The sequence below is a fragment of the Theobroma cacao genome, chromosome 9 (assembly GCF_000208745.1).
Source record: "Theobroma cacao cultivar B97-61/B2 chromosome 9, Criollo_cocoa_genome_V2, whole genome shotgun sequence".
Classification (NCBI taxonomy): domain Eukaryota; kingdom Viridiplantae; phylum Streptophyta; class Magnoliopsida; order Malvales; family Malvaceae; genus Theobroma; species Theobroma cacao.
The window spans coordinates 4,154,116-4,168,342 of record NC_030858.1 but is presented as its reverse complement, the minus strand read 5'-3'; the positions used below and the strand labels follow the sequence as shown (position 1 = coordinate 4,168,342).

Sequence of the window (14,227 nt, the reverse complement as noted above, 5' to 3'; positions counted from 1 at the left end):
ACTTTTGTTCAGTTTGCCCTGTGTAAATGTGTTTGGTCAATTCATCAAATGAAAATCTAGGAATTCCCAACTCTGCTGTGTTTTCATTTCACCCTTTCGGTTGCCAGAGTTTTACTTCACCTTCATAACCTTCAATTTTTATATTTCACCCGAATAAAAATTCATGGTGGATAAATCAGAGGAGAAGGATGATTATGTTCCTTCGATTGGGACCATGACATTTATTCTTGACAAAACTGTTACTACTATTAAAGAGGAGGCAAGGAGCAAGTAGACCTAGTCAATTTACATGTGGTCCATAAAATTCGGGTTCCACGTGGCAAAACTAGAAGGGAATGCCATGTTCTTTCTTGTGTTCATCTACATTTATACGCTCTTAAGTCTGTTGCATGATCATTTCTACAAGAAAGATTTTCCTTGTTAATCCCGCCACTCAGGGCCCATTTTGCCATTTATAGCAGCTAAGCTTCATGTTGGCTTGAGAAAGGTCGTCTACACCTTCCAGGCAATAGACAGTCCACAACGAAACATGGCATTGCAGGTAGCATTATCTTTTCCTTCTCTTCCACCTGAGGGCTGATTTTTCATTTTCTTTTTACTTATATTCTCTTTCTCATTGCTGTCAAGTCTCATTTCTAACAAGGTTGCTTTTTCTACACAAAAATATGTGGTATAGGAGGAGTTTAAAGAGTCTGCTGACAAGGCTAAGGCCTTACCTCCGACAACGAAAGATGCAGACAAACTGATTTTATATGGGCTTTACAAGCAAGCAACAGTGGGGAATGTTAATACCGGTATGTAAATCTCATTCCATCCTCTCTCTGGTTGCTGTTGCCGAGTGTTGCCTGATAGGTGTACTATATCATTATTCACCTTGCAGACCGTCCGGGAATTTTCAGCCCCACAGACAGGGCTAAATGGGATGCATGGAAAGCAGTTGAAGGTATAGAAATGGACAAAAAAAAAAAAAGACAAATGACGTGCATGGTATCCTTAATCTTATCTTAATCTAAGAAATGCTGAATGTATGTTATACAGGGAAGACCAAAGAAGAAGCAATGACAGAATATATCGCAAAAGTGAAGGAGCTGCAGGGAGCAGCTGCTGCATGAATGACCAAGCTTTGCAGCCAACCAAGTTTCAGTTTTGCTATTGTAATCAGTTTCCTTCTTCCTCGTTTTAGAATTGATGTTAAATCTGGTTGCATTTCTGGTGTTGAACAATAATAATAAGAAGAATCAGGTCCATACAGACTCCATCTTTCGGTAATTAAAAAACTTGCAATATTCATGTTTCTTCAACTCGTGTCGAGGTTTTAATTCTGGATCTACCCTATCCTTGATATTGCTAGCGCAGGAATTAAATAATTTCTCATGGTTCATATATTTTATCAAAATTGTCACCAGAAGACAAGCATAGACAGAAGTGAAACTGAAGAGTAGAATGCTATGAATAGTCATGATCAATTGTAAGAATGGACTGATCTCAACCATTTCCTAGATTTAAATGTAGAGGAAATGAGCTGAATGAAACTTACGGTGGACAAGTTCATTGTACAACAAACTTCCTTGTCGTTAGGACTGAGTTTGCAATTATTAAGATGACCTGAGTTGATATCAGTCGGCCAAAACTAGTGAAATCAACACGCAATAATGAACAAAAACGACAAATATGATTGATTGAAACAGTTGTATTCTAGGTACAATAAGGAGATATCACGCTCCTGTAGCAAGGTCGGGACTTGGAATCCTTCTTTCAATTCACAGCATCCATTTCAGATATTTCTGTTTTATGAAAATTACCAATTTACCACACTGGATAATCTGAAATGGTCATCAGCAACAAGAAAATCATCCGCTGGTGGAGGATATCACGGTTCCATCAAATCCAAATTTGACTGCAGCGCTCTCTGCTTCTTGGTTCTTCTATATGTTAATTCCATCACAAAGTTTCCGCCATTACCATTGTCTGCATTACAGTTAACCGACATTGGTCCCATATTCGATACGGCATCTACCCATATGTCTATCAGGTTGTTAAGCGTTAATGTTGGGACCAATGAGTGACCTAAACACATGACTTCCACCTGCATAAAAGCATGTTGCCTAAATTATATTTTGATGGAGAAAAATAATGTGTGTCCCCCACTTTGCGCCCACCCCTAACCCTTTTTGTCCTATTTGACAATCAAATCAATAGTCTATCTAACCGGCTATTATTATACCTGCAAATCTGCACGATAACTAGGACTGATCAGTGACTAAGCAGGACAACTATATAACCTATTCTTTGCTTCGAGTTCGTGGATGTTGAACTGAGTAATCTCAATCCAACTATAAAATTATTATCATAGTCACATATCTTGGACTGTCCTGCTGCTGAAATTGTCTTATTGCAATCATTTTAGGAGCTTCTATCAGAGTTGCTATCACTCGACAATCCTAAATCTCCAGCCTACTCTTATACAAGATTAGTGTTACGATGACTGACCTTTTGAGTGACAGTATGAAAAATCGCAATTATTGAACGTAAATCAGCACGGGAATACAACAATACCTCAGATTCATGTTTGAGGTTTAGCTTCCTAGCGAGGTACTTGTTCACAAAGGATACTGCTAGGTCTCCGTCCCTGAAATAATTGCAGAAATTCTGATCCCGCTTTAAAAATCACAAAAATTATGAATCAACAATAATTGACAAATTAATAGGCAATCCGCAATCCCCATTAACATCAAATGTAAGTTGACAGGAACTACAATTTTGGATAAGTTTTGGCTAAGGAAGCCATGAAATAATGCAACAGAGTTCTACCAGTACAGTCGCAATTTTATTGCTGGTCATCATTAACAGCCTTCATTTGATATGAATCATGCTTATGATAACTGCCTTCTTTATTTTCACTAAGCCTTCCGGAGTTATCACTATTCATCGAGATTTACATTTGCAAGGCAAGTAAATCTTCTTCATTAGTCACCCTAACATCCCATACAAGAAGTCTGACTGGACATTTTAAAAACCATTTCCAATGACAAGACCAAAGACCTTTTAAATGAGCATGAATTTTTTTTTTGTATGTAATATTCCTCATTTACTGTGTTCCTGCAAATACACTTTACTTACCTGGTACTAATAAAGGGTTTTGGTATCTGAGGCAATGCCATGCCTTTCCTGAAAGAGAGTAGAAGAAAACTTTTAACTCTGAGCGAGAAAAACTATGAAAAGACTTGGTCATCAAATGTTTCCTTACTTTTCTTGACATGCAAGCAGACAAAACCAGACAGGGCGTGAAGAATAACCAGGAAGCTCCTTTAAAGATAAAGTTCCACCAAATTGTTTCCCTGAATTAATGGACTTTCCAAGATCACTAGCACCAGGTTTTGGCATCTCTTTCTCAGTCCAAATCATTGAACCATCCTCTCTTTGGCCAGTCAGAAACTTGCAAGGCTTTCTCTTTGTCCTTCTTCTCCTTTTCACTTGTGCATGACCCTTGGTTTCATTCAAGATAGACTTGTAAGTTTCACCTTCTTCATGACCTGCCAGATATTCCCAGCATGGACCTCCTTTCTTTGATTTTTTTAGAAAAAATGCATGAGCTATAGGTTCAGATGAAACATAAGCAATTTGAGGCATTTCCATCTCTGTTAATTGATTCTGATAAATAAATAAAAAAAAGAAAGAGTAGAAGAAAAAGAATACTCATGGAACACAAAATACTTTGAGATGCATAAAAACTGTTTTAGTGTCAAGAGACAATATGTCTTAGAAGAATGATACCTGCTTCTTGATGGCATTTACAGAATGATTTGACCTCCCATTTGGTGTTTCGTTCAAATGAAGATTATATCTAGTAACATCTCGGTCATCATGAATTCTCTTGGCTTCTCTTGGCATGCTGAAATCTTGACGCTGTATATTTGCTTCAGTTAAAGTAGGTGCAGCAGTTTCTGCATTTTTAATTTTAACAGAAGAAGCTTCTGAACTCTCCTCTCCACTTGTTTTTCCGAGGGGGAAAATTTGCATTACAAGTTCCCGCGAGTTATGGTCATTTCTGTAAAAGAACATGGATGCCAGTAATATCAAGGGACAAGGACCCTAGCATAATAAAACAGCAAGATGAAAACAATAAAGAGAGGACAAATGCAATTAATTCAACATAAGTAACATAGGACAACTCCATGTTTTGTTCAAGCTTAGTAAATGGACTGTAAAATGATAATCTGGAACCATGTACCAAAAAAGGAAAGAGAGATGCACTTATGTATGTATGTCTAATGTAATGTTGTTTTAGCTAATGTATAACAAACAAGCTGCAAAGAAATAAAATAAAAGACTTGAATTTACCTTAACAGCTCCTCGGGAAAGGAACCAAGATAGGCATTGCACACTGGACAATGGTTTCTGTTGTCCTCCTCAAGTTTTTGATATTTACATTGTCTGCAAACTGCAGGACAAAGTTTAATTCAATGTAACGTAATTAGAAATATCAACTGTACCAGCACATTTTGGCCAAAAAAAAAAAAGAAACTCTACCACCACATTATGAGTATCCTTCATTTTCAGGAAATTTGACAAGAGTTTCAGTAGCGCACCTTTTTCATTTGAATTTCTCGACCTTAAGCTTAAACAGCATAGTCCAATAGTTATAAATTCAGTCCATTCATATCCAATATAGATGCGTACTGTTCAATGAGCAGTTTTAAAGTAGGAATATAGTTGTCCTCAGACGAACAGACACCTCTGAAATAGAAGCCATCTTAAGAAGGGATGGGAAAGGAGATATCTAGGAACCACATTTGCAATTGCAAGCACTGGGTGTTTTTAGATATATTCCAAATTAGTGGAGGAAAAAGAAACCGAAAATCTAAAAGAAGAGTATTTTCCAGTTGTTTTGACAAGAGGTTGTAAAGTAGTTTCTGGATACTAACTCAACAAACATCTTTGATTCATTTGATTCATGTATAATAAACTCAAGGTTCTGCTGCTTTAAATGGTTGAGCTAAGTTTTGGAGGATTGCTTAAGTCCAAGACCATGCATAGAACTGAATTTTCTTCACAAGTGGTAAGGCTTTTAAAACCCCAGAGTTGGAAGGATGTAAACAAATTTTCTAAATGAGTAATTTCAGATACCAAATAGTGAGAGCATTGCAGCCATTGGAAAAAGCAAACTGTGGTCAAAACTTACATGAATGAAGGCAGACACATACAGTAGTTGCTTCCCTATAAAGGTTGGAACAAAGGGGGCATGTTAAGAGCTCCATAGGTGGTCTCCTTTGAACTTTCACATAATCATTTGACATGATAGATATCCTGCTACAATGGCTCACCTGCAATTTGCCAATCCTTTGTCTCCTTGATTCATTCAATCATTACAATTATCAGTAGCTTCCTGCAATGAAAGCAATAATTCCCAGGAAGTCACAAAACCATTTCGAATTTTGTAAGTAAAACGATAAACCAGTGTGTCAGGAATCATTTATCTAGCAACACAAAACAAGCATAAAAATTCTTCTGAGTTCTTGTGATGTTTCATTTTTTCATAAGAGTAAATTTAAAGCATCATACTTCAAATAATAGATATCATGATTTGAAATTGAAATTAAGTCCACTGGTAGTGCTGCTGTGATAGACATTTGAATTCAAAAGAGAACACCGGTGTCATTATTAAGATGAATCATGAAGTTAACATCACCTAATATAGCCAAACTAGAGAGAACTCTGCCGCTTTGCGCTCTACCTGAAATAAAAGAAAAAGGGAAAAAGTAAAACGACAATTAAACAATGAGCATCTTCTTGACTTCTTAAGAATGGTGACTGATTAGAATTCATTAAAATCAATAAACCCATTGCTTTTTTAACAATTTTTAACATGATGATGTTGTGTTTGCTACCATTTCAGCCAAGCAAACAAAAATTGCTCAACCGCAAAACATCCAACATTGTATATCAGCATTGTAAAATGCCTCCTTTTTAATCCAAAAACCACAATAACAGGTGCAAGCCAGAATTTTTAAAGTAAATAAAACAAAGACAAAAGGATATCAATAAGAGAAAGCCATTCTGAAAACAGTTACCCCTATTTGCAAAGGAGCAGTAATAAACAGAACAAGAAATAAGCAAAAACAACATCTGCAGACCCTCAAATAGAAATATAACAAATAAATGAAACCAATGTAGGCATTCAGGCAACAACTACTCCATGACTTGGAATGGAAAAAATGAATACGCAGGCAATGGTATTGAACAGTGTAAGAAGAGAAAGAGAGAGAGGAATAGAATCTCCAATCTTTGAAGGCTTACCAGACAGGTTGAAGAAAAAGCACTGAACCCAACAAGGGCAGTTACTTATAATTTGTAAGTTAGCTGAAGAACTTGAAAAACGCCGCCGTGAGTTAGCTTTGGTACCAAATGCTGCTTTGGGTACCAACTGATGACGCTCAGTTACTTACAGCTTCCTTGTTCTTTTCTGGGACACCTGGAAAAAGAATCAATAAATCAAATATCAGAAAAGGTTTCCTCCTTGATTCCCAAAAAGGGTCTTAATTAATTAAGTCTAAAATGTACATATTTGTTGCAAAGAAAAAATAGTATATTACCAAATTTGAGTAAGTGTATGTGACAGTGAACACTTGGGGAAAAAGAAATTCGATGATTTAAATGGAGGCAATGGTCATTTTTTCCTAGAAAGCGGCAATACAAACGTAGCGGAGGGAATAAGAGTTTGAGTTGATGGGTTGGGTCCTATGTGCATGTGAATGGGCAAGAGGGTTGCATTGCATTTGCATGTGGTTAGTTTGTACGTGATACACATGCAAAGCTATCATGGTGGGATCAGTAACATGCCTTATTCCACCTGCTCATCATTTCATACATCACAATAATTAGAATTTGATATTTTCAAATTGATAGTTACAATCTCAAGCTTTTGACAAGAATATGAAATCCATGAAGAAAAATTGACATTATAGTTTCTTTGTCTTATGCAGTCTAGATTAATTTCAAAGAATTCACATATATATTAAAAAGATGCATAATGTTTAAAAAAATTTTAAATTATTTAACAAAAATTAAATAATTTTTTTATTACTTTCAATCAAATTATTGTATTCTTATTTTAAGCAAAATAAATCTTTTTGTTGTTAATTACAACGTTATTTATTTGTTATGTAGTATTGATGTGACATGTTAATATATTATTATAGATAATGATGTAACATGATCATATGGTCACATGGTATTTTTTATTCTCTATATTAATGTTATATTAATACTATATATATATATATATATGACAAGTTGGCATGTCATNTTTTTATTCTCTATATTAATGTTATATTAATACTATATATATATATATATATGACAAGTGACATTTTTATTAATAATAATTAGTCAACCGTTAATCATAAATATTTATTTAATTTAAAATAAAATATATAAATTTGATTGACACAATAATAAAAAAAACTTATTTGAATGAAAGATTTTTTAAAAATATTATTTAAAAAAACTATTTGTCACTCACGAACTTACTTTAAATAGAATATAAAGTCTATAATTATGAGTATTATAATTATTGTTCGTTTTTTGTTGATCAAATTTAGTTTGTTTCGGATGACGTTTTGTTTTCAATTTAAGGTTAACGATAGTTTTGATAAAGTAAGATTTTTAAATGAATCCTAGTTGCTAGAAATTAATTAATATTAGTGCTGCTCTTATACTTACTATTATATCCATCTTATAATAGAATTCAAAATTTTAATTCAATTTTCTAAATTAAATTATTAAGAGAATTGAAAGGTTAAAAATAATTTATAATTTTCTCTAATGATTACTTAAAATTAAAGTTTCATTTGATTGGCGCTTACCTATTTAATTTTTTAACTTTTGCTTCTGGGAGTAAAAGGCAAAAAAAATTGAATATAAAACTTAATAAAGTTTTTGAAAGATTATACATAAAACATGTGGTTTTTTAAAATGTCAAAATAAACAATTATACTTCTATATAAACTAATTATAATATAATTGGTGTTATATTTTAATTACTTATCCATTTTGATTAAATTGTAATATTTCCTCTTACATTTTAATTTTATTTTTTTAGTAACTTTTGAAAAAAAACTTAAAAAAAATAAAAAACGACCGATTAAATAGACGTGGCATGATCCTTGACATTTACTGTTAGGTTCAGCCCAGCTAGCCCGAGACTGCTTCGGGTCAGACACGGCCCATCCGAGTCTTGTGCCGGCTCAGATACTTCCAAACGGACGCACGTGCTCTTGACCTTTTTTGTCAACAAAACAAAGACCCGATAGTCCAAATCCGCTCCTCTTTCTTTCCAATTCCACCACAAGGTTTGGCAAGCCGCCGTATCTCTCAGGTTAGTGTCATTCCACTAGCTCAGCTCTCTTACTTCTAATAATAATCTGTTTGATTTTTTCTGGTTGATATGCTTTAGCTAATCTTACAAATTTCTGTTAGATCTGTTTCTAGTTTTTCTCTTTGACTAAATGGGAAAAGGGAACTTGCAAGGATTCATTTGGTTGCATCTATTGGGATTTGATTATTAATCTCAGATTTTGGCTCCTTTCCAAGGAATGGGTTTGGTCGTTTTCGACTGTTTTTTATGTTTTATTTTAATTTTTGTTAGAGATTATGTTATCATATAGGTTGTTCTCCCAAATGGGTACTTTACTTATCCTTTTCATCTTTTAATTGACAGACTAATGTTAATGCTGCTTTTGGATTCTTGAAATTTTAAAAGGGTTCATTTGAATTTATGGAGTTGTTTTGCTTGATTGGAAGGTTTTACCATATTTAGGTGGAAATTTATCCCAATATGATCTCAAATTTGCAGGCACGTTGAAGTTTTGTTAATTTTACTTTTAAGATTAGTCTACTAGTTGATTTTGATGCTTTGTTTGAAAGCTCGCCCTCTCTTTTCCTCTCCATTTCCCCTCACGTATTCGTCTCCCAAATACCTTAAAAGACCCCTCACCTTATCCACCAAAACCCCAAAATCCTCGATCACAATGTCCATCATTGAGCATGTGGTTCTTTTCAAAGTCAAAGATGACACCGAGCAGGCAAAGGTCAATGCGATGGTCAATGGCCTCAACGGCTTGGTCTCGCTCGATCCTGTCCTCCACATCACTGCTGGTCCAGTCCTACGCACCAGATCTCCGATCTCCAATTTCACCCACATGCTCCATAGCCGGTACAAGTCCAAAGAGGATTTGAGCGCATATTCTGCACATCCTGATCACATGCGTGTGGTCAAGGAAAATGTCCTCCCCATCTGTGATGATATCATGGCTGTTGATTGGGTTGCCGATAATGATCCTGCTCCACTGTCCCCACCGCCTAGTTCTGCCATCAAATTAACCTTCATGAAACTCAAAGAAAATGTTCCCAGTGACGCGCAAGGTGAGATTTTAGGGGTAATTAAAGGGATTAAGGAGGGAATCTCTGGTATTCAACAGATCACCTGCGGGGAGAATTTCTCACCTGCAAGGGCTAAGGGCTTTTCGCTTGCCTCGATTGCTGTTTTTACTGGAGTAGAGGAAATGGAGGCAGCAGAGGGGAATGAAGAGTTTGTCAACTTACAGAAGCAGAAGGTTAGGGATTATTTGGATGGTGTTATTGTTATTGATTATGTGGTGCCATCATCATCATCTTCAAGTCTTTGAAAGATTATTAAGTACGAAAATACTACATGGAAAATCTTGTTTCTTGTTAATGGAAGCTTTTGGAACAACATTCAACATTGAATAATTATGAGATGGATTTAGGTTGGATGCAACATTAAGTACATGTATCTTGAAGGCATCTTTTGTTTCTAATTGTTGCTTTTAGATGATTGCATGCAAATGCCCCGTTTTTCGAAAGAGCGGTGTGATTGAGGATTGAAACTAAAATGAATTACAAAAATATTTTTGGGTAAGGCACTGTTGTGAGGAAAATGTGGATTGGTTTGTTTTTGTAGTAATTGTAGTGACCCCATGTGATTGAGTTTTGTTGAATTGTTTTACAAAAATATTTAGAATTCATCTCATCATTGGCCTGACACTATACTGCAAATAAACATTTTAAAAATGAAGCTAACTCATGGCAATGGCAAGTCAGTTAGAGTGAAGCCTCACACTATCCAGTCTATCAGTGCTCAGAATGTACTCGGCTGGAGATGGCATTTGAACGGGTTGGATCTGGTCGATGAAGTCTGGGTTTTTAATCTTTTAAATTGAGAAAAAGAGATTTGAACTTTACTCGTAGAGAGATAATGTATCAATTAATAAGCTAAATGTTCAGGTGTAAGTTGAAATTGACCTGAAATGATTTTAGAAAGACCAAGAATATGAAGAATTGTAACTTGGTTGTATATTTGTTGTTTTAACTTTGAAGAGTGATAGGTGTTTGAATATTTGACTTATTGGTTGGTACGTGATTTTTTGCTTAAAAGAAAAAGATTGAGATATAAGTTGAGAGGGGTTGAGGAGAGTTGAAGAGAAAAATTAGGGTAAAAATGTGATGGAAAGTAGATTAATTAAGTTTTCAGCAAATTCCACATCGTTTGTTGTTTTTTATTCGCATCATTCTTGAGCGTCAAGAAGCATCTGGTGGAAACAATTAATCTGAAATCTGATAAGGAAACACTTATAAGTCATCAGCTTCCTTGATTATGAGCATGGTTTAAGTATTTTTTTTAAATTAAAAACTATTATAAAGCTCTTATGAAAAATAATAGCTTTTACAATTAAGTTAAATTTTTTTGATAAATTTACTTTTTATAAGTTTTATTTTATAAATAAATTGTTTGGCAAAATAATTTATATAAACTTTAATTTTAATTAAAATTATCATAAAGGTATTTAATAAATAACTTTTTATTAATCACTAATTTCTTTGTTCAAAATAAAAAAATTAACTTTATTTTTTATCTATTTAAAATAAATTTTTAAAAATATAAAAAAGATTTTTATATAACATAAAGTTTATAATTAATAATAAATCATTAAAAAAAAGATGNTTAAAGTTGTTTGGTAAATTTACTTTTTATAAGCTCTGTTTTATAAATAAATTGTTTGGCAAAACAATTTATATAAACTTTAATTTTAATTATAATTATCATAAAGGTATTTAATAAATAACTTTTATTAATCACTAATTTCTTTACTCAAAATAAAAAAAATTAATTTTATTTTTTATCTATTTAAAATAAATTTTTGAAAATATAAAAAAGATTTTTATATAACATAAGTTTATAATTAATAATAAATCAAATAAAAATGGAAAGAAAATAGGAGAAATAATACTACAATGCAGTTTTGAATTTTGGATTTTTTTTTTTAATTTTTGTAAGAACAAAAAAACTAAAATGATGATTTGCAAAAAGGAAGAAAGGAGAGGGAGATTGATAGGGAGAGAGAGAGAGTTTTTTTTTATAGAAGATCTTTTTGAAAAAAAATAACTCTCTTAATAAGTTGATGTGTTTTTTTTTTTTATTTTTAAGAAAAGGTTTCTAATTGGAGCTTTTTTTTAATAGATTTTATTCTTTAAAAAAATTATTTTTTTTTTTTTTTAAGAATTTTTTATAAAATTTTATTTGATTCAGTTTCTACTTTTAAACAGTAAATAAATTAAAAATAAATCAAGTCAAACGGGTACGATATATTATTTGACTTGGGCCAAGTTTCATGTTGTTGGTTCAGTTGAAAGCTGTGGTCTGTAGTTTGGACGTGGGCTAACTAAGATTTGATCAACAATGAAAAATTTTCCCACACTTTAGGAGCCCAACCACCCTGTCGGATGCAGGTTTCTTACTGCGATTGGCCTGCTCTATTTGCTCTTTTTTAAATTCTAATTGTCTTCTTTTGTGTGTAAGTTACTTTGGTGCCAGCGTACTTTAATCGGGTGGCAGTGACCAAAGGATAAGTCACTTTAGTACCAAAGATCTTGGCTGCCCCCCCCCACTAATGGTTGTGTTTAATAACCAACGACAGTTACATTTTTATTTCTTTGAAATTTCAAGGTCGGACCACAAATTGAAAGCAACATCAGTTTCTGTTTTCCCAAAACTCTTGTAAATATTTGGCAAAAGCGGGATTCAGAGTCTTCCACTTCAAAACTGAATCAATGACATTAATTGTTTTCTGCACATGATACTCGTCAGTTTGTTCCTCTTTCTAAAAATTAGTACTGAAAAGATAAACTTGGACGGTAACAGAGTAAGGATTGGCCCCCTCTGCATGCTTTCTTTAAGAACTCGTACGAAAGGATTGTTAAAGAGATTTTGTTGTTGGATTATTATTTTTGGTCATCTTGAATTACAACAAGATTTTAATTTTGCCAAAATTAATGGCTATTAAGACTGCACTTCAAGTTTTTGCTTCATTCATCTTGGGTTGGTAGGAAAATTTTTAAGTGCCTAGACCTTGAATGTATAATAAAATTAAAGTTCTAGATAATGAGATAAATAGTACATTGTTTAATGAATCAACAGTTAAACGAAGCTAATAATAATGTCGTTGTTGATTCTTTTGTTAAAGCGACATCTCACACTCAAATCTGATCCAACTTTTGGGTGGTCACTCGTGGTCACTGCTTACTTGATTTTGCCTCGGGCCTTGAAATAGGAGCAAATCGTTGACATCCTAATTATTAAAGAGATTTTTTTGGTGAAATATTTGATATGAAAAACAGTACAAAGAACATGTTAATGCCTGAGCTTGATTCGTCCACAAGAGCTGGCGCCAGGCATCGCGGTTTCCAAGTCTCTATTAATTGTTGTATAATTATTTATCCTGTATATAAAGTTTACCAAAATTAATTATGTCTGCGTAATTAAAAGACTTAATTAAAGTCATTTCTTTTTACTTAGAACCAAAAACTTGACGTAAAACAGCAAACTACGCTACCGCTGTGGTCCTTTTCTTAAGGTTTTAATAACTTGTTTTGTCCTTAGTTTTGTCATTCACGGTATTATTGAATTCTTGGACTATTTATGTGAGAAAACCTGCAGAGAAGTGAAGATGTGGCACAGTGCTTTTGTCTTATGTGTTGGTGTAATTCTGGGTACCACGCTTCCGGCATTCCAATAACTTGTCATATTCCTGAACCAAGTCGTTATTGGTTGTGGATGCAAGGGAAGATTCTCTGTGCTCCCTCTTCTCTAAAAGCATACCATATGTTTTTCGTCTTGGCAAATCAATCCACTAAGTTTGGAAAGAATTAATATTGTTTTATCATCCTTTTAAAAAACATATCATATCTAAAAAAATTCTTCAATTATTCATAAAAATTTAAATAAATTTTTATATTTTTATTTTAAAGTAAATAAGTCCTTATGAGTAATGATTGATTTGATCACAATATTATTTGTCATTCTATATCGCATGATGTAAAAGTGACATGTTAAAATATCATAATTGATGATAATGTGACATATTGACATATTATAACCGACAATAACGTGATATACTAATTTGATATAATAATATGACTATGTGACATTTTTTACCCCTTACGTTAAAGTTATATCAATTTAACGACATGTTAATGTCATGTGGATATAAAATGATAAGTAATATTTTTAACAAATGACAATTAGTCAATTATGAATGATAAATACTTATTTGATTCAAAATAAAAATACAAGAGTTTGATTAGATGTAATAAAAAAAATAAAAACTTTTTTAAATTTTTTTTGAAAAATTTAGGAGCTTTATTAGAATATATTAAATGAATAAATATTTTTCATCTAATCTTATGTTTGGAATTTAAAAACTTTACCATTATAGGTATATAAAACAATAAATTTCAATATAATTAGTATTTACTTTAATTAGATTAACCAAGTAACGTTAACTAGAAAGAAGGATAAGTTAAAGATTAGAGGGAAAAAATAAAATAAAACAAGACAAGGACAAAAAGTTGACTAAATGGGAAGCAACAAATTAAGACCAAGAGCCAACAATTATTGACAAATTGAGAGAACGTCGATCATACGGTACTTTGATTTAGAGCTTCTGGCTCATCATTGATGCGACGACTTTCTTGGTAGGAAGTAGTAACCACGTGGAGCATGGGGCGATAAACCTGTTGACTAATTCAGTAGAGTTTGATTATCGGATCCAAACATAATTGCAGAATAAAAATTTAAAGGAAAAGAGAGAAAGTTAGACGAAAATGTACCATGTTATTAATTACTTATTTTTATACTAATGCCATTTTA

The 14,227-nt window shown here is 33.0% G+C and overlaps 3 protein-coding genes across 8 annotated transcripts; 2 read left to right on the top strand and 1 right to left on the bottom strand.

The window, feature by feature from the left end:
- LOC18588311 (acyl-CoA-binding protein) lies at positions 406-1,259 on the top strand. The gene is made up of 4 exons (XM_018127076.1): positions 406-541; positions 677-794; positions 881-943; positions 1,039-1,259. The coding sequence occupies exons 1-4, from the start codon at positions 530-532 to the stop codon at positions 1,110-1,112; spliced, it is 267 nt and encodes an 88-aa protein (XP_017982565.1). The 5' UTR covers positions 406-529; the 3' UTR covers positions 1,113-1,259.
- Positions 1,510-6,645, bottom strand: LOC18588310 (E3 ubiquitin protein ligase DRIP2). 4 transcript variants are annotated; one of them, XM_018126749.1, is made up of 11 exons: positions 6,594-6,645; positions 6,298-6,472; positions 5,690-5,734; positions 5,325-5,386; positions 5,183-5,217; positions 4,342-4,441; positions 3,775-4,048; positions 3,248-3,651; positions 3,121-3,168; positions 2,557-2,629; positions 1,510-2,086 (listed from the first exon to the last, which is right to left on the bottom strand). In XM_018126749.1, the coding sequence occupies exons 4-11, from the start codon at positions 5,357-5,359 to the stop codon at positions 1,871-1,873; spliced, it is 1,185 nt and encodes a 394-aa protein (XP_017982238.1). In that variant the 5' UTR covers positions 5,360-5,386; positions 5,690-5,734; positions 6,298-6,472; positions 6,594-6,645; the 3' UTR covers positions 1,510-1,870. The 4 variants fall into 4 exon arrangements, with proteins under 4 accessions (XP_017982238.1, XP_017982236.1, XP_017982239.1 ...); XM_018126747.1 differs by having other exon boundaries at positions 5,183-5,386; XM_018126750.1 differs by having other exon boundaries at positions 3,248-3,564; positions 5,183-5,386.
- Positions 8,302-9,834, top strand: LOC18588309 (stress-response A/B barrel domain-containing protein UP3). Of its 3 annotated transcripts, none has more exons than XM_018128494.1 (2): positions 8,302-8,377; positions 8,855-9,834. In XM_018128494.1, the coding sequence occupies exon 2, from the start codon at positions 8,910-8,912 to the stop codon at positions 9,684-9,686; it is 777 nt and encodes a 258-aa protein (XP_017983983.1). In that variant the 5' UTR covers positions 8,302-8,377; positions 8,855-8,909; the 3' UTR covers positions 9,687-9,834. The 3 variants fall into 3 exon arrangements, with proteins under 3 accessions (XP_017983983.1, XP_017983985.1, XP_017983984.1); XM_018128496.1 differs by having other exon boundaries at positions 8,334-8,377; positions 8,803-9,834; XM_018128495.1 differs by having other exon boundaries at positions 8,335-8,377; positions 8,720-9,834.

Bases quoted from the DNA above. Each gene is read 5' to 3' on its own strand.
- LOC18588311 (XM_018127076.1), top strand. The intron at 795-880 runs GTATGTAAATCT...TTCACCTTGCAG, and splicing joins AGTGGGGAATGTTAATACCG to ACCGTCCGGGAATTTTCAGC. The intron at 944-1,038 runs GTATAGAAATGG...TATGTTATACAG, and splicing joins TGCATGGAAAGCAGTTGAAG to GGAAGACCAAAGAAGAAGCA.
- LOC18588310 (XM_018126747.1), bottom strand. From the start codon at position 5,297: ATGTCAAATGATTATGTGAAAGTTCAAAGGAGACCACCTATGGAGCTC. The intron at 4,442-5,182 runs GTAAGTTTTGAC...TTTGTCCTGCAG, and splicing joins ATGTGTCTGCCTTCATTCAT to TTTGCAGACAATGTAAATAT. The intron at 3,169-3,247 runs GTAAGGAAACAT...ACTCTCTTTCAG, and splicing joins CTGCTTGCATGTCAAGAAAA to GAAAGGCATGGCATTGCCTC.
- LOC18588309 (XM_018128494.1), top strand. From the start codon at position 8,910: ATGCTTTGTTTGAAAGCTCGCCCTCTCTTTTCCTCTCCATTTCCCCTC.